This window comes from Pezoporus wallicus, unplaced genomic scaffold (assembly GCF_028554395.1).
Source record: "Pezoporus wallicus isolate ANWC-B61680 ecotype Strahan unplaced genomic scaffold, APGP_CSIRO_Pwel_v1 scaffold_11491, whole genome shotgun sequence".
In the NCBI taxonomy this organism is placed as follows: Eukaryota; Metazoa; Chordata; class Aves; order Psittaciformes; family Psittacidae; genus Pezoporus; species Pezoporus wallicus.
In genome coordinates, this window is record NW_026642649.1 from 9,726,117 (window position 1) to 9,741,682 (window position 15,566).

Below are 15,566 nucleotides of genomic sequence, written 5' to 3' on the forward strand. Positions count from 1 at the left end.
CCCAGTGCTTTTTTGCTGCCACTGACTCCTCACAGAAGAGAAGTAATTACAGTTTTTAACACTACACTTGAAGTAAGGCCCCAAGGAGAACTTTTTTAACCTATTTTTTTGATAACAACACCTCTGTCACAGAAGCGTCCTAAATCCATTCAGAATTAGGTTCTAGGGCGTTGTGATGAAAGTCTGCAGTTTAACTAGCTAGTATTTATAGAATGCACAAGTAAGCAAGTTGGAACATGGGTCTGCAGGCCTTAAACCTGAGTTCTGAAAGAAAGACTGAGACACTCACATCACCAGGCAGCAAGGATGTGGCCACGCAAACAGCCAGACCCTGCTTCGGTATCTTGGTGTGGGACTCAGTTCTAGTCTCCTAAGGACAATGAGAACTGCCTCCTGTTCAATTCCATGCACAAATCAATGACGCGGTGCTTTGATCCACAGATGCTACTTTTAAACTGATGGTATTGCTGGATAAAATGCTACTCAACCTTAGGCTGTAAAGCTGGAATGTCAATGAGGTTAAAACTTGACTTTTGAGCAAGAATTTCCATTAAGGGCTCTCAAGCACTGCAAGAATTTATTTGTGTGTATATACTGGATTTGCATGCCAAGGTTTTGGTAGCAGGGGGGCTACAGGGGTGGCTTCTGTGAGAAGCTGCTAGAAGCTTCCCCTGTGTCTGATAGAGCCAATGCCAAGTAGATCCAAGACAGACGGACTGCTGGCCAAGGCCAAGCCCATCAGCAATGGTGGCAGCACCTCTGGGAGAACGTATTTAAGAAGGGGGAAGAGTTACTGTGCTGGAGCAACTGCAGCCAGAGAGAGGAGTGAGAATGTGTGAGAGGAACAGCTCTGCAAACACCAGGGTGAGTGCAGGAGGAGGAGGAGGTGCTCCAGGTGCTGGAGCAGAGATTCCCCTGCAGCCAATGGCGCAGATCATGGTGCGGCAGGCTGTGCCCCTGCTGCCCGTGGAGGACCCCGCACTGAAGCAGAGGAACAGTGTGAGGAGTCCTTCCCCTGAGGAGGAAGGAGCAGCAGAGACAGCGTGTGATGAACTGACCACACTCCCCATCCCCTTGCGCCACTGCGGGTGAGGAGGTAGAGAATCTGGGAGCAAAGGCAAGCCTAGGAAGAAGGGAAGGTTAGGCTTTGGTGGGCACCTGGCATCCACCCAGGGTTGACCCCCCACAGCATTAGACCTGCAAACAGGAAAGACAGTAATTTGATGGATTTGTCACTGGTAATGCATTAGCTCCATGGCCACACACTAATGCTGTTTGTGGTACTACTTCTCTCGATATTGGTGATAAATTAACTCGATTGCTGTATTTTTCTAACCTTTAACCAGAAGCCAAATGTTTGTATTAAGCACATTCAGGTCTGATTCAGAAAGCATTCATGGAAACAAAAACAAACAGCCCTGTTAGCAGTGGAATTAATGAAGCTGTTTTCCTGCAGAGCTCTGTCCTTCCTCACCAACAAACCTCTACTGAAGTTCCAGCTTTTTCCTGTCAAAGATACAGACAATCCCGGCGACATTCCCAGCTGCTGGAGTGGTTATGGACAGGCTCTACCTGCCTTTCCCTCAGCCCCAGCTTGGGTCTCCCTCCTCTCCCCAACTCCTGAGACTTCTAGAAACATAATTATCCCAAAGACAACTGCTCCTCTCTCTTTCACTTGGAATTAGCCAATGGCTTCAACAGTAATTAGGTAAGGGAGCAAAAGATGGAGAGACAGCACAAGCAGAGAAGTCTGATCAGCGCAGGAAGATGGGCTATTAACAACATGATTAACAGCCTCACCGATTTAATCGATCACTCACAGAAGGCAATTTCCTCAGGTGTACAGCTCTGCAGAGATGGGTGTTTGGGCACTGCTAAAGCCAGTACAAAAACATAACAGAAATCTAAGCAAAGCGACTTCCGTGTGAACAGGACCTGGACTTGATCTAATACATCACACAACACTATTCCCTTTCTAGCTTCACTCTTTCTAATCAGGGTTTTGTCTGTATAGTGTCCAGCATGTTCTCACTCTGTGGAAAATCTGAGTTACAAATGAAACAACATAGATTTGTATTTTCCACGTGGATTCTGCAACAGATTTCCAGCTTACTAGTAGACTTAATGTGAATTTTATCTCACATGCTAAAGGAGGCATCGAGGGTATAATTTTTCTTCGAGAAGCAAAGAAATCCATACAGGTGGAAACTCAGTGTCATGAAGAATGGACTAATTTAAATTGCAAAGTATAGAAACCACCCTCATTTATGTTTTTTAATGTCCCAATGCAATTAAGGTATATATTCACACAGGAATCAGAGATAATGTATTTGACACGGCTTTCCCCCTGTTTTGTAGAAGACTGCTTTTTATTCTAAGGCTAGCTCTGTAAATTGTTAAATATTAATAGATTTAAACATTTGTTGACTTTAATTAGTCTTTTATCATACAGAACTTCATAAGATAATGCATCTTTTCAGTTGGGTTTAAAGCAATGGACCATATTTTGAGAAAGGACTCGCATTTCCCACTAAAATCCAAATATTTGTGCATGTCAAAACCAAAGTATTTCCACATGTCATTCAAGGGGCAAAGCTGCAAAATACTCTTTAAGCAATGGAGGTGCTCAGTGTGGAAATCCTGGAAGTTAAAAGTGTATTTGTATTTTACCAAAAGAAATGATAAAGCCTTTTACATTAGATATTTTACAAGGCCCATGAGCTTCTAGCTGGCAACAGCCAGTAAGAGCAAGAAGAGGTTTTAAAGTGGCATCAAAAGTCACACATTGCAGATATGGTTTCCTATGGTTCTCCAGTACAGACACCAGCTTGCACACACTGGTATAGATCTATGTAAAACTTCTCAGTTCTTCTGAAGTGAATTCAGCAGAGGCCTGATCTCACGTGTCCTGGATGAGATGGACAAACTCCTCTTGACTTCAACAAACTTTGAAGCACATTCTGTCCCATTGGGTCATTTGGGGTTCATTTAAACTCCTAAACACTCAAGGTTAGATTAAATTCCTAAATACTCACAGCCTTTCACTTCCATGACAGAATGGGAAGAATAGCAAACTTAATCTCCTTACAAGAGCTCTTGTCGTAATAAGTGGAATGATAGCACTGTTCAGTTGTGCTGGCTTTCGATACATATCTGTTTCTGCTGGTGCCCTTACACCCCTTTGTGCTTTCCCAAATGTAGAGTTTTTTCCTTACGCTGTTATCTGTTCATAAGCAAATACAGCAAATTGTTCCTTCAATTAAAACTGGTGCTGGAAACAGGGACCGAAGTAAACAGGCAGAGGGAGCTGTGCCAGAAATTAATCTATTTCTTAATTTCTCTAGTAAGATACAACTATCATCCCAGCCAATACTTGTATTATTCTAATTAAGAAGACATTAGGAGAGCAAGGGCTCTGGTTCGCAGCTCCACCCCTCCTCCTACCACTGCCTTCCATCTGCTGCCTTCACTGGCACAGCCAGCACCTAGCTTAGAGTCTACAGGACAAGCTGTGGGAGCTCTTTCCTGATCGCAGGTTGGCTAACCTCCCTCCTTTCCATAGAATCATAGGATCAGCTAGGTTGGAAAAGACCTTTAAGATCAAGTCCAACCTTTACTCCGGGGACTGACAACTCATTTGCACCCAAATGGACTGGTGGATCTGCTGGCTCTTTGCCTATGAGACAAAGATCTGAGAAGAGCTGCAAAGTTCAAAACGCACTCTTGATGTCTGTTTGGTTTTCATTAGCAAAAAAAAAAGGCAATGAGGGTACATAAAGTAAAGTGTAAGACAAAGGGGGTTGCAAATCGCTTTATTTTGGGCTGGGAAAAAGCTTTCAGCAGAGTTTCCACCTGTGTGCCCTGTTCTACGAAAACAATCCTTGTAACTGATTATCTGTTATTTATTTTTGCTCAAGCACTACACTGAAAAAGCATGTCTGAAAGATTTCTGTATGTTGAGTCCTAAACAACCCACAGGTAACAACTCTACACTAACAATGTTTGATCTTTTCTCCATAAAGAACTTGTGTGATTAAAAGGATGAACTCCACACATGATCAACTAAAACCAGGTATTTTTGTACTAAAACATTGCTGGATGTTTTAATGTTCAGCCTGGAGAAGAGGAGGCTCAGGGGAGACCTTAGAGCAGCTCCCAGTGCCTAAAGGGCTACAAGAAACCTGGAGAGAGGCTATGGAAAAAGGCCTGTAGGGACAGGGCAAGGGGAATGGCTTTAACCTGACAGAGGGCAGATTAAGATGAGCTCTTAGGCAGAAGCTCTTCCCCGTGAGGGTGCTGAGGTGCTGGCACAGGGTGCCCAGAGAAGCTGTGGCTGCCCCATCCCTGGCAGTGCTCAAGGCCAGGTTGGACAGAGCTTGGAGCAACCTGCTTTAGCGGAAAGTGTCCCTGCCCATGGCAGAGGGTTGGAACTGGATGAGCTTTAAGATCCCTTCCAACACAAAACATTCTGTGGTTCTATAGTGGCCACAGACAGACCAAATATAAACACAGAGCTCACACAGAAGTTGATTTTTATAAGTGATGGATTGATTTTCTTTCCTAACAAAGGACTAAATCCAAACCAAAAGGCTAAGATGCTGTTTTTCGCCTCATCTAGGGAAGACCTTTTTAAAGTGAGAAACCACTTGCAGAAGCCACCATCTACTATTGCACTAATTCCTTTCTAACCGAAACCTTCTTTTGATTGTGCCATAACATTTTTTTTCAGCTATATTTGTACCTTTCCATTCCATACTTGTAGTCTGCATTGAGCTTTGGGCAGTTGCATAAGGCTAACTTTTCTACACTGGCTGGACAGTTAAGGGAGAGAAAAGGGTGCCCTAAAATACCAGCAAGATAATGACTTTGCTCTGTTGAGCAGAGGGCACGTATAGGGAAACTAATATAAGAAACTAAATTAGGTACTTAAACACAGGGCTATGAAGAGTGCTCAGAAGCCCCCTAGGATTTGGAAGGGTCCTGCATTCCCTGTACCAGTCCAGTCTTCACATCGCTAATACTCATCTCAAATGCCTATGTGCAACTCAAAAGGTTTATCTGCAAGGTCAAGTAAATGCCCTTGCAGATGCAGGCTGTTCATTGCTATAGACTAAATAGTGCATCTGGTTTGCTTGTCAAACTTATCAAATCTCCTTGCAAGGAGGACGTAGGTGATATATCTAACAGACAGCACTTTGTGACAAGTACTTTTGATGTGCATCACTTTCGTACATCTGATTACAGCTGCCCACGTAGACTGAGAATCAGACTTATCTTAACCAGAAGACTCCCCTATAAGGAAACAAATCATCACAGCCTGTTGAACATGCTGCAGCACATAGTTCATTTACTTTCCTCCCGCTGTCGCGTCAGCAACGTATCTCTGGCAGGATTCTTGGTGGGGTGTACTTAATCCAGCCTCCAGGATCTCCTGTGTGCTGTACACAAGGGCCCAAATTTGTTAAGACACTCAGGTAGTGGTGAGGAATGCACTGGTTTAAAAATTGGGAAGATTCATCATCACAGGTGAACTTGAAAATAATGCAAAATGGAGTCTTCTGGAGGCCAAGTAAAATATGGGTTTGCTCATAAGGTATTTTGCACTCTGCTTTACCAAAACAAACCCTAATCTCTATCCTTTTCATATCCCTTCTGCTATTAAACAGGCCCTTTGAGTCTCTTCACTTGGTAAAAAAAACACATGCAACCTTACCATGACCTGTATCATCTTTTTGGGAGGATATTTCATTTAGTTTTGGAACTAACCGAAAACCATTGAAATACTTTTCACCTCTGAAGATGCACTTACCTGATGCAATAGCTGCAAAATTCAGATTATTGTCATGTGAAATGTCAGGATGTGAAGAGTTTTCATAACCTAGAAAATTCAAGGATTGCTTTGCATTGGAGTCTTCCTGTGATTCTTTATCACATTACATGAGACTGTATGTACTGTATATAGCACATACATCCAGGAAGGTGTCACATCATGTTTAATGCAGAATCCCACTGAGTTTGCAGCTACAGAGAGGTGAAAGGAGGAGTGCTGCTGGACATGGTCACACAACCTCTCAGCTGTCATCATCAAGAGCCTGCAGGTATTTCCTCAGCAATTACAGTACTGCTTAACTTGCACAGAGGCTCCAAATACCTCCCAGTAAAAGTGCCAGTGCCTGAGGCTCTTAGTGGCTACTACGAAGTGCAAAACTCAACGCAGAAAGGATACGTCCTCATGAAACTGGAAGAACATAATGACCTATTACATATATGGCTGTTCACTGACTTCTTCCTCGTTGCAGAACTGAAGTCACTTGGATGATTAATGACAAAGAAAAATGCAGAAGCAAACACACAAACAAAAGCCCCAACCATAACATTTCCGTGACAGAAATAACACTAGATAAGCTTGAATGCACATTCTGGCTCTCTTTGATAACGCATTGCAATTCAGAAGACTAAGCTGTGCAGGAAGATGCATACAGCAGCAGTGTGTTATGCATGCAAGTGATCTCAAAGTTTGCCCTGGTAAGTGGTTAGTGCCAGTCACACATTCCTGCATCTCACACATTAGTGTCTACTGTGATGGCTGATTTGTGTGTTGTGATGACTCTGAATTAATTCACGGTTAGAAGCTGCAGGTTTCAGAAAACGCCTTGTGAAGGTGAGTGGTTGATGTGCTTTGCCTAGGCATGGATGCGTGCAACTGCAATGTCACAGTTGCCTGCTGCTCCCAGGACCTCCTTGCTATGATCTTATAATGACCGGGTCTTGATTCAATAAGAATTCTTGGGCAGGCCACACAAAACAAAACCAACACTGACATCAGATGGATGCTTAGCAGGTTACAAAAGAAAGGAGAACAAAACATAAACAACAAAAGATCACTTCAAATGAAGCTTGACTGGACGTGTTGTTGAAAAGGTGTTCAAATTACCTGAACCACTTTGTTTGATCTTAAACATGGACCGGGGGCAGCTGCAACGAGCTCCGAGCTTTGGCACATTCCATTATATGAATGGTAGTGAATTTATAATGGAATGGTATGGATGGGGTTTATAATCAGAAAAACACACTGACCTTAACACTACACAGGTGGAGCAGCATAATGACCCGCCAATTGTAAGCGCATCAATTCCTGGGGAAAAGTTCAATGAGGTTAACTCAGCATGTGTTCCAGAACCAACATCAGCCACATTTTAAAACACTGTTTTTGCCACCAAAACCTCTCTGGTTTTGCCAACATTTTATTAACTGATTTGTTTCACTGTTTGGTACCGAGTATATATCTTACCCATGTTAACAGCATACTACATGCTCCAGCAGGGCTAGACATTGTCATACACTTCAGTGCTGAAATACATGCGTTTAAATAAATAAGAATGGTGCTAACTACAACAAACATTTCAGACTGCATAAGATTAAGCATCGTATTCATTAAATTTAGGAAGAAACTGAAAGGAAACAAAAGACATCAGCAATGGACCTTCAGCTTCATTGCAAAATCCTCGCACTGAGTGAGCTCAGATGGGTGGCAGCCCACCAACATTCCCACTTCCCATCAGTTTATTGATAACCTGGGATACTGGTAGGGTCCAGCCACAAAAAGCAAATTTCAGTGTATCATACTGGAGCTGACTGAGTAGCCAACACAGTTTGAATGGCCCAAGAGCAGACCACAAAATACAGTGAACAATAATATTCTACTTCTCCATCAACCTCAACCCTATTTAAGAGAAAACCCATGCTACAAAAATATACAGAGAGAAGCAATGAAACAAAGGAAAACTTGAACCTGAGTCAGGGAGAGCTAACCAGCAAGGACAGAAGGCTCCCCAAACATGCAATAATAAAGCTTTAACAAAAAAGAGACAGACAACCACAATTTAGCCACAACATTTATGATGTCTGTATTTCAGCTCATTCTGCCTCCTTCTCTTATGTGACCAGGGCACACTGAAACTTTACAGCTTCTCCACAGCACTAGCAGGGAAAGCACCTCAGCAACTGGACCGTCCAGTACCAGCATCTCCTCACATCACACACCTCTGGAGACTGTCATCCCTCCCTAACCTTCATCCCCACCAGCACTTTCTGCTGTGCCCTCAGTGGCAGCTGAGAAGGCAAGAAAAACCACTACTAAAATTGTCAATTCAACAAAAGCACAGAAATGAAGAAGAAAACCAAAACCAACGGCCAAAGGAGTGGATTTTAGGAACATGTTCTATTGTTCAGAAATGTTTAGCTAAGAAAAGATGTATAAAACAAAACAAGGTCATTTGCTCACACTCCCCTGAGATTAAAAAGCTTTCAAAGCACACAACGGCCATGAAATTCAACACAACAAAAGTACACATTGTTTTGTCATCTGCCTGTGTTCCAAAAGGCAGTAAGTCTCATGGACATAATCCATTTTAGTCCCAGATTTACAGAGTGCCTGTAGTCTGGTGGCCCTTTGCTTTTATTGAGAAAGCATATTTACACTGGAAATAAAGCAAGGTGATCCCAAAGCTGGGCAAAGAGCCACATCACCTTAAAAGACAACCTCAGAGAAGTTTAATCACATGCACACTGTTTTCACCTGTCGCAACCACAATCACCATGAATTTCCTACAGCCACACAGAAGCTGGTTCGAGACTTAGTGGCTTCGCCCATAGCAGAAGGTAATGTACTATAGTGTTTTCCTTAACATCCCTCCTGTTAGTAATTTGGGATAAAAGCACAAGGTCTCTTCCTAATCTAATGCAGCTTTCAGAAAGTTTCATTCTTCAAGGCCAGGTTGGACGGGGCTTGGAGCAACCTGATCTAGTGGAAGGTGTCCCTGCCCATGGCAGGGGTTGGAACTGGATGAGCTTTAAGGTCCCTTCCAACCCAAACCAGTCTGGGATTCTTCACAGGCAACGTAAAAACCCACTCAAAACTCTGGAGCAAGGAGTTGCTCCCAGAAACACACCCCCAAGCCACCTCCTGTGCTGAGTGATGCTGCATCAACAGCACAACCCTAAGGTGTTGCAGTAAAATCCATTTTCTCCCCCTTTCCTTCCTCAAAGCAGCATTACAGACCGTAAGTCACTTTGTGATTGGGAAGAAAAAATAAACTGATACACCAACCTACCCACACTGCCAGGTTCACACACCATGCAAAACCTATTCTGAGTCATGGAAAACACTTTCTGCATATAGAGTATCTGCAACAGACCTTATAACAGTCTTCCAGTACCTAACGAGGGCCTACAGGAAATCTCAAGAGGAACATTTTACAAGGATATGCAGTGACAGGACAAGGGGGAATGGCTTTAAACTGACAGAGGGGAGACTGAGATGAGCTCTTAGGCAGAAGCTCTTCCCCATGAGGGTGCTGAGGCGCTGGCACAGGGTGCCCAGAGAAGCTGTGGCTGCCCCATCCCTGGCAGTGTTCAAGGCCAGGTTGGACGGGGCTTGGAGCAACCTGCTCTAGTGGAAGGTGTCCCTGCCCGTGGCAGGGGGTTGGAACTGGAAGAACTTTAAGGTCCCTTCCAACCCAAACCAGTCCATGGGTGTTCCATTCTATAAGACAGGATGTGCTGTGATGCCTCCACACATTTAATCCAGATATGACAGCATTGCTCAGGGTTTACAGCAACCCTGCCAGCAGCCCCAGCTGCCATCATCCTGTTTGGCCATGAAGGCCCCACAGACAGCAGAGCTCCAGTGCCATGCTGAGGTTGGGGCTCTGGCCACGGATGGTAATTTACAGCCCTGCTGCAGGACAAGTGGCACATGTGCCTGTGTGTGTGTCCAAACTTCAATAGCAATAGACAGGAAAAGAGCTATCCTACGTGAATAGATTTACTCAGGGGTACATTTATGTTAAATGACGTGCTTCAGAAATGAAGTGCACTTCAGGTAAATTGGAGAGCCTGTGATCAGGCAGAGTATCGCTGCCCCCCAGAAACACTTCCCTGGATTTCTTTGTAGTCTGTCTCTGGTCAACTGTGAACTCCTGTCCTTACATTTAGATTGCACATTTCTTGGCACTTCTATTCCGTGTTCACTCGTACAGCATTTGCCTTCTCCTCCTCAGCCCATGACAGGGTCTGCCAGTATTGCAATAAGAGTCTCAAAAGCACTTATTTGAATACATGTGCACAGAAACTCATCATCTCAAGGGCCACGAAAAGCAACAGCATTATATTTCAAACCTGCATGATAAAGAGGTGAGAGGAACAGACTAAAGAATACAGGAGCTGAGCTGCTTGTGTCAAGACTACCCACAGCCCAAGTACGCATCCATTTTCTGGCTAGGAGCAACAGGTTTTCAACAAAGTGAGCACTGCATCCACAGAAGATGAGCAGTTTTGTCTGAGCTCTCTGGACAAGAATAGCATGATCCAGGAGAAGTGTGAAAAGCAGGGAGGAGAGTCCACTCAGCAGCGTGGACTCCTTTCTCCTTCTGAAACCAGTGGCAAGTTCAATTTGATTCAACTGCTGTTTACTACCTCCCTGATTCCAGTTTTTATCTTGGTCATCTCTTCTCACACCTTCTCTTTCATGACCCATCATTTAACATCAAGGTTTCTTGTTTGCTATCCAGCTCTGACAAGCCCAGCTGTGCCTTAACCTCTCTCCCTTCAGGCTTCTTATCTCTCCCCCTCATTTCTCCTATTATTCCCTCTCCCACCCATTCTCCTCCTCCACTTTTCACTTCCTTCTGGTTTGTCCCTCTCCCTGCAGAAGACATCACTGGTCTCTGCAGGTGATACTTGACCCCCCCCATCCTACGTCTTAAGTAGTGTCTGAGTTCCTTCTGGCTTTTCTGCTTATCATACCCCATCTCTGGCAGTGTTCAAGGCCAGGTTGGATGGGGCTTGGAGCAACCTGCTCTAGTGGAAGGTGTCCCTGCCCGTGGCAGGGGGCTGGAACTGGATGAGCTTTAAGGTCCCTTCCAACCCTAAATGTTCTTTGAGTCTCTGAAGGATATTAACATAAAGATGATGTATGCTATGCCCTGCCTGAAGCGATCCCAAGACTCATATACTGCTGGTACCAACCATATTGCTTCAAATTCCTACTCAGAAACACTTTTAGAAAAGAATTTGCTAAATTCATTTAGGAAATAAAAAAATGAAGCCCTGATCATGGTAAAGCTGGCATGCAAACAGCTAAAGTCAATGCCTGTTTTACATGTCCACATACATGTGCACACATCTCCTTGGCCATGATTACATTTCAACTGTATCCTTGCCTCCTGCTGCTGCCCACACTTTCTCTATTGCTTGCTCTTAGCCTGTGAACTGTTCAGTACTGAACTTAGTGTAATTGGTCACTAAGAGCTCAGTCTTTGCAAGAAAACACATCTAAGGCTGAAAAAGTATTCCATTCAGTGGTCAGCGGTTTGTTTCTGGCAGCACAGAGAGCAGACAACTGCCCAAATACTCAGCCACCACTCAGACTGAGACGAAGCCCCACAGGACATGCTTTTCTGTCAATAAGCTATTCCATTAATGACAACAGAAGAGCCGATTTCGTTTTCCTGCAGATACACTTTTCTGCTCCTCTGTCACTCCCCTCTTTGCTCTCCCCTACCAGCCCCAATACGCTGTTAATAGCAGCTGCCTGTGGCACGGTTTAAGCATTGTCTTTGCACTGCAGGGATCGGGACGACACTGAACACACCAGAATGGCTTTTTTTCCACCTTTCCACTGGAAAGTTTCTTTAGTTTTTCTAAAGATTAGAGAACAAAAGGTAATCCTGGGTGTTTATGCTAGAAGTGTTTGTTCCCCCTCTCTCAACACAAAGGAAAACATGTAAAAGAAGGTCCTGCGTTTTTCAATGATGCTAATTCCACCTGCAGAATAGCAGGAGCCACTACTTTAACACACCTCACAACAGCAACAGCAGGATAAAATCTCTTTAGGTAAACGCTCATCTTTTTTTTGTCTGCGAGAGAAACACCAACAAATTCTCATGTGTAAATTAGCTAAATACCTCAATCCCATATACATATCAGACACTTTCTTTTCCCTTCATTAGACAAAAAGAACATAATGGAATTAGAAAAATAATTAATGTTAATTGAGGATTTTAATTGCCCAGAGACAAACCTCAGTTGCCTTGAAATCTGGCTCAAAATCAGTTACATCTGTTGTGGAAAGCACTCCAGCTTTCTCAAGTAAAGGCACAAAAAGCTGTATGTATTAATGTAAAATGAAACCTCTGATCGCTTTACACCAAAGGCAAATTAAATGAGCAGTATCTTCAGGCCATTTGCAGGTGAGATCGTCCATTTGCTAATCTGTGAGTCTACCACACTGATGTCAACTTGCAGCCCAGCTTTGAAGGCATCAGACAATAATATTAACCACAAAGAGCTGACATTATTATAAATGACATCATGTTGTGGGTGGGACTAGATGACCTTCAAGAGTCCCTTTCAACACAAAGCATTCTGTGATGAAATGCTAATACACAAAGATGAAGTTTAGAGCCTAGGCCCTGAATGAAGACCCTCCATAAAGCAGAGAGACAGATGAGCAGAGAACAAACTCCATGATTTCTGCCCCCAACCAGGCGACATCTCAAGCACATGCCCACTAAAACCTTGAGAAGAGCAGAGACTGAAGAGAAAATGCAACAGTATTCACAGTAAATTGTGGTCTCAGGAGAGACCCACCTGTCTGGCTTATTTTCTACAGGCATTGCAGAAAGGAGGACTGACACAGTATTTCCTTTGCCTGACAAGCAGGATGGACAGCAAGGAAGAGCCTGTGGAGATTAACTGAAAGGGGGCTCAAGCATTCCAGGGATGCTGGCAATGAAGGCTGACCAGCAGCGGTGCTGAACTCTGGGTGTGGAAGGAAAGATGATAGAAAGGGTGTCCACAGGTCATGAATTCCTCAGAAGATGAGAAGCTGTTTGATGTATTCTTCAGAAATGGGAGCCAACAAAGCAAAAAGGGGGCAGAGAGAAAATACAGTTGGAGGAACATGCTCTGTAGGTAGAGGATGCTTCCAGCAGCACCGCAGATAGATACAAAGTGAGGCACGTCCATTCCCACAAACGATATTGCAATAACTGAGGCCCCAGGGAACGAAACACTGGACAGTGAGCTGGAAAGCTCCAGAAAGCTTCTCCTGCACAGCCCATCTCCACCAATCAATTTCCAGCATCATTTCCTAACCTCAACGGAGGGATCAAGTTCTGAAAGAGCACAAAATCCTTCTTGTTTTAACGAGCCTCTGGGAAACGTCTCAGCAACCTCTCCTTCCTCCCCTGGATTTTGTCACTGAACTCCTTGGCTGTGTGTATAACACTACAGCTACTGACAGCATGCAACAAAAAGTAAAACACGTCAGCATTACTGCACTAACAGAAAAGGTCTGTTAGCGTTGATGTTTCTGCATCACCACCATCAGTTATCCCCTTCTCATATGTGGTGACATGATGTACATATATATCTGTTTCTGAATTCACCAAGCGTTGGATTGTTCACCCACTAATAGGGAACGTGAGCTGGGCTTAGACCATCGTGAGACAGGTTAGTTTTACCCTACTGATGACGTGTTGTTGCAATAGTAATCCTGCTCAGTACAAGAGGAACCTCAGGGTCAGACCCCTGGTGCGTGCGCTTGGCTGAGGAGCCACTGGTGCGAGGCTACCATCTGTGGGCTTATGACTGAATGCCTCTAAGAGCCCGCCTAGACACTTGTTGTGCTATTGCGTCATCGGTCGCTTGCGACTGACCCAGGAGATGACAGTCTTGTTCAGAATGCATGGGTAAAGGTCTTCCCAAATCTTTGCTAGCAAAGACAGGCCCTCCTCATAGGAGAAGGAAAACTCCTATCTTCAGACCCAGGCTGATGGAGCTCCTCTAGCCTTGTACGGTCTTCCATCAAAGAGAAGGACACTCTTACAAAACCTACGACCTGAGGACTTTGCTGTCACCATCTAGCTAACTAGGCCGTGGCAGTCAAACCTCAGGTGTAAAGGCTGGGGCCAGTTCTGCGCAAGCTGCGCTTCACCTAAAAACTCCACTGCGCAGGCTGGAAGGGCTTACTGTCACTTGTCTGTGTGGAAGGGCGAGGGTCTAAACGGCAGGTGACAAGGTGCATGGGAAGCTGCAGATCCAACGCTGCATGTAGGTGGACCAGCGCATGGGTAGCTCGAGTTAGCTCAGGAGTTGACAGTAGTGGTCCGACACTTCCTGATTGCCTAAGCAGCCTTTTTTTCCAACCAGATTTGGATATCCCACTTGCCCTTGGTCATCGCGCTTGTAGTAAGTGTGGCTAAAGCCCTTCCCAAATCTTCGTTCACAAAGCCAAGCCATCAATCGGTATCTGTTTCTACCTAGTATTTCGGTCAGCAGCGACATTTTCCATAGCGGTCCATCGGTATTTTTGATTACTTATTCCACCTTTTTCTCATGAAGGAAATTTCATGCTGCTGACAGGCATCAGCAGTGCAACCCCCAGGCACAAAAGAAGTAATGGGACAATCGCAGAAACAGCGGCTGCCAAACTCCTGTTAGAGCTCTGCAACCAGGACTCGGTGCTTGCCTGAGTTGAAACCATTGTGCTTGACGAGGTGGAACTGTGCACATTGCCACATCTTCAGACAGAGTAACTTTTCATTGCTCCACTAGCTCCAATACACTGTGATTAATAACTGGCTGAAGGGACTGGCTTCAAGTCTTCAGTCTCTCCCTGACAATCGTGATTTTCCCAGTGATGTGGATACTTGGCAGTACTCTGACTTAAGTGGAAAAACAGTTTAACACAGTTCATCAGCCACTTGTGAAATGAACTTAGATCTGAACTGTGGCCCTAAAGGATCGGTGGAATACTAACATCTGCACATGAGTTAATGCTTACCAAATGAAGTTTACCAATGAATGAGCCATAAACATCAAGCACAAGGAAAACAGACCCATCTCCTAAAGAAACAGGCACAGTAAAGAAGAGTCAGCATCTGCACCCCTTATCCTGTCTCTATAACCCTGTATTCACAAATGCAATTTCAGGGTCTCTCTAGAAGCATCCTTTTACTAGAGCAGAAAGAGACAATGGAATAGAGAGGAAAGACTTGAACAGACAGCACACGCAAGTCATGCAGTGAACTATGATGGTATTTCGTAATCGAGCAGGATGTTAAAGCTATTAGACCTACAGCAGGAGAATGTACAAGACAGAAAACTTTACTTAGCCCTGCCTAAATGCCATTACTCCCCTCTGACTGCAACAAACCACTAAAGCCTGCATCTGCAAAGCAGCGTGCTTCAAGTATAACAAATTGCTGCTGGACCTCTCTGGAGCTGGCAACCTCCTCGACTTACCTGATGAATTGTGACACGGAAACATCCACATATTAGCAGCACCAGCAGCATCTTCCCCCAGCTGCTCAGTGCAATGATCAGTATCTGCAAACCACAGCTTATATTTAGATGAGGGAAAGCAATAACAAGCTTCTACTATAAATGATAAATACCAGACCCTGTTACTCCTGTTTCTAAGCCACCACTGGAAATCTTAATGCTGCACTGACATGACACCAACCCTCCCAATGCTACGCAGGCAGCAGACAAGGCTCAGC

The 15,566-nt window shown here is 44.4% G+C and overlaps 1 protein-coding gene across 10 annotated transcripts in view; it reads right to left on the reverse strand.

The window, feature by feature from the left end:
• Window positions 1–15,566, reverse strand: part of HECW1 (HECT, C2 and WW domain containing E3 ubiquitin protein ligase 1) — a 246,136-nt gene that overhangs the window by 177,044 nt on the left and 53,526 nt on the right. The window contains exon 2 of one of the 10 annotated variants that reach the window (XM_057431263.1): window positions 7,078–7,135. The exons of the other annotated variants lie outside the window; for them this stretch is intronic. Coding sequence (XP_057287246.1) covers window positions 7,078–7,104 — 27 coding nt within the window. The 5' untranslated portion in view covers window positions 7,105–7,135. The remainder of the gene's footprint in view (window positions 1–7,077; window positions 7,136–15,566) is intronic. 10 annotated transcript variants of the gene reach the window in all.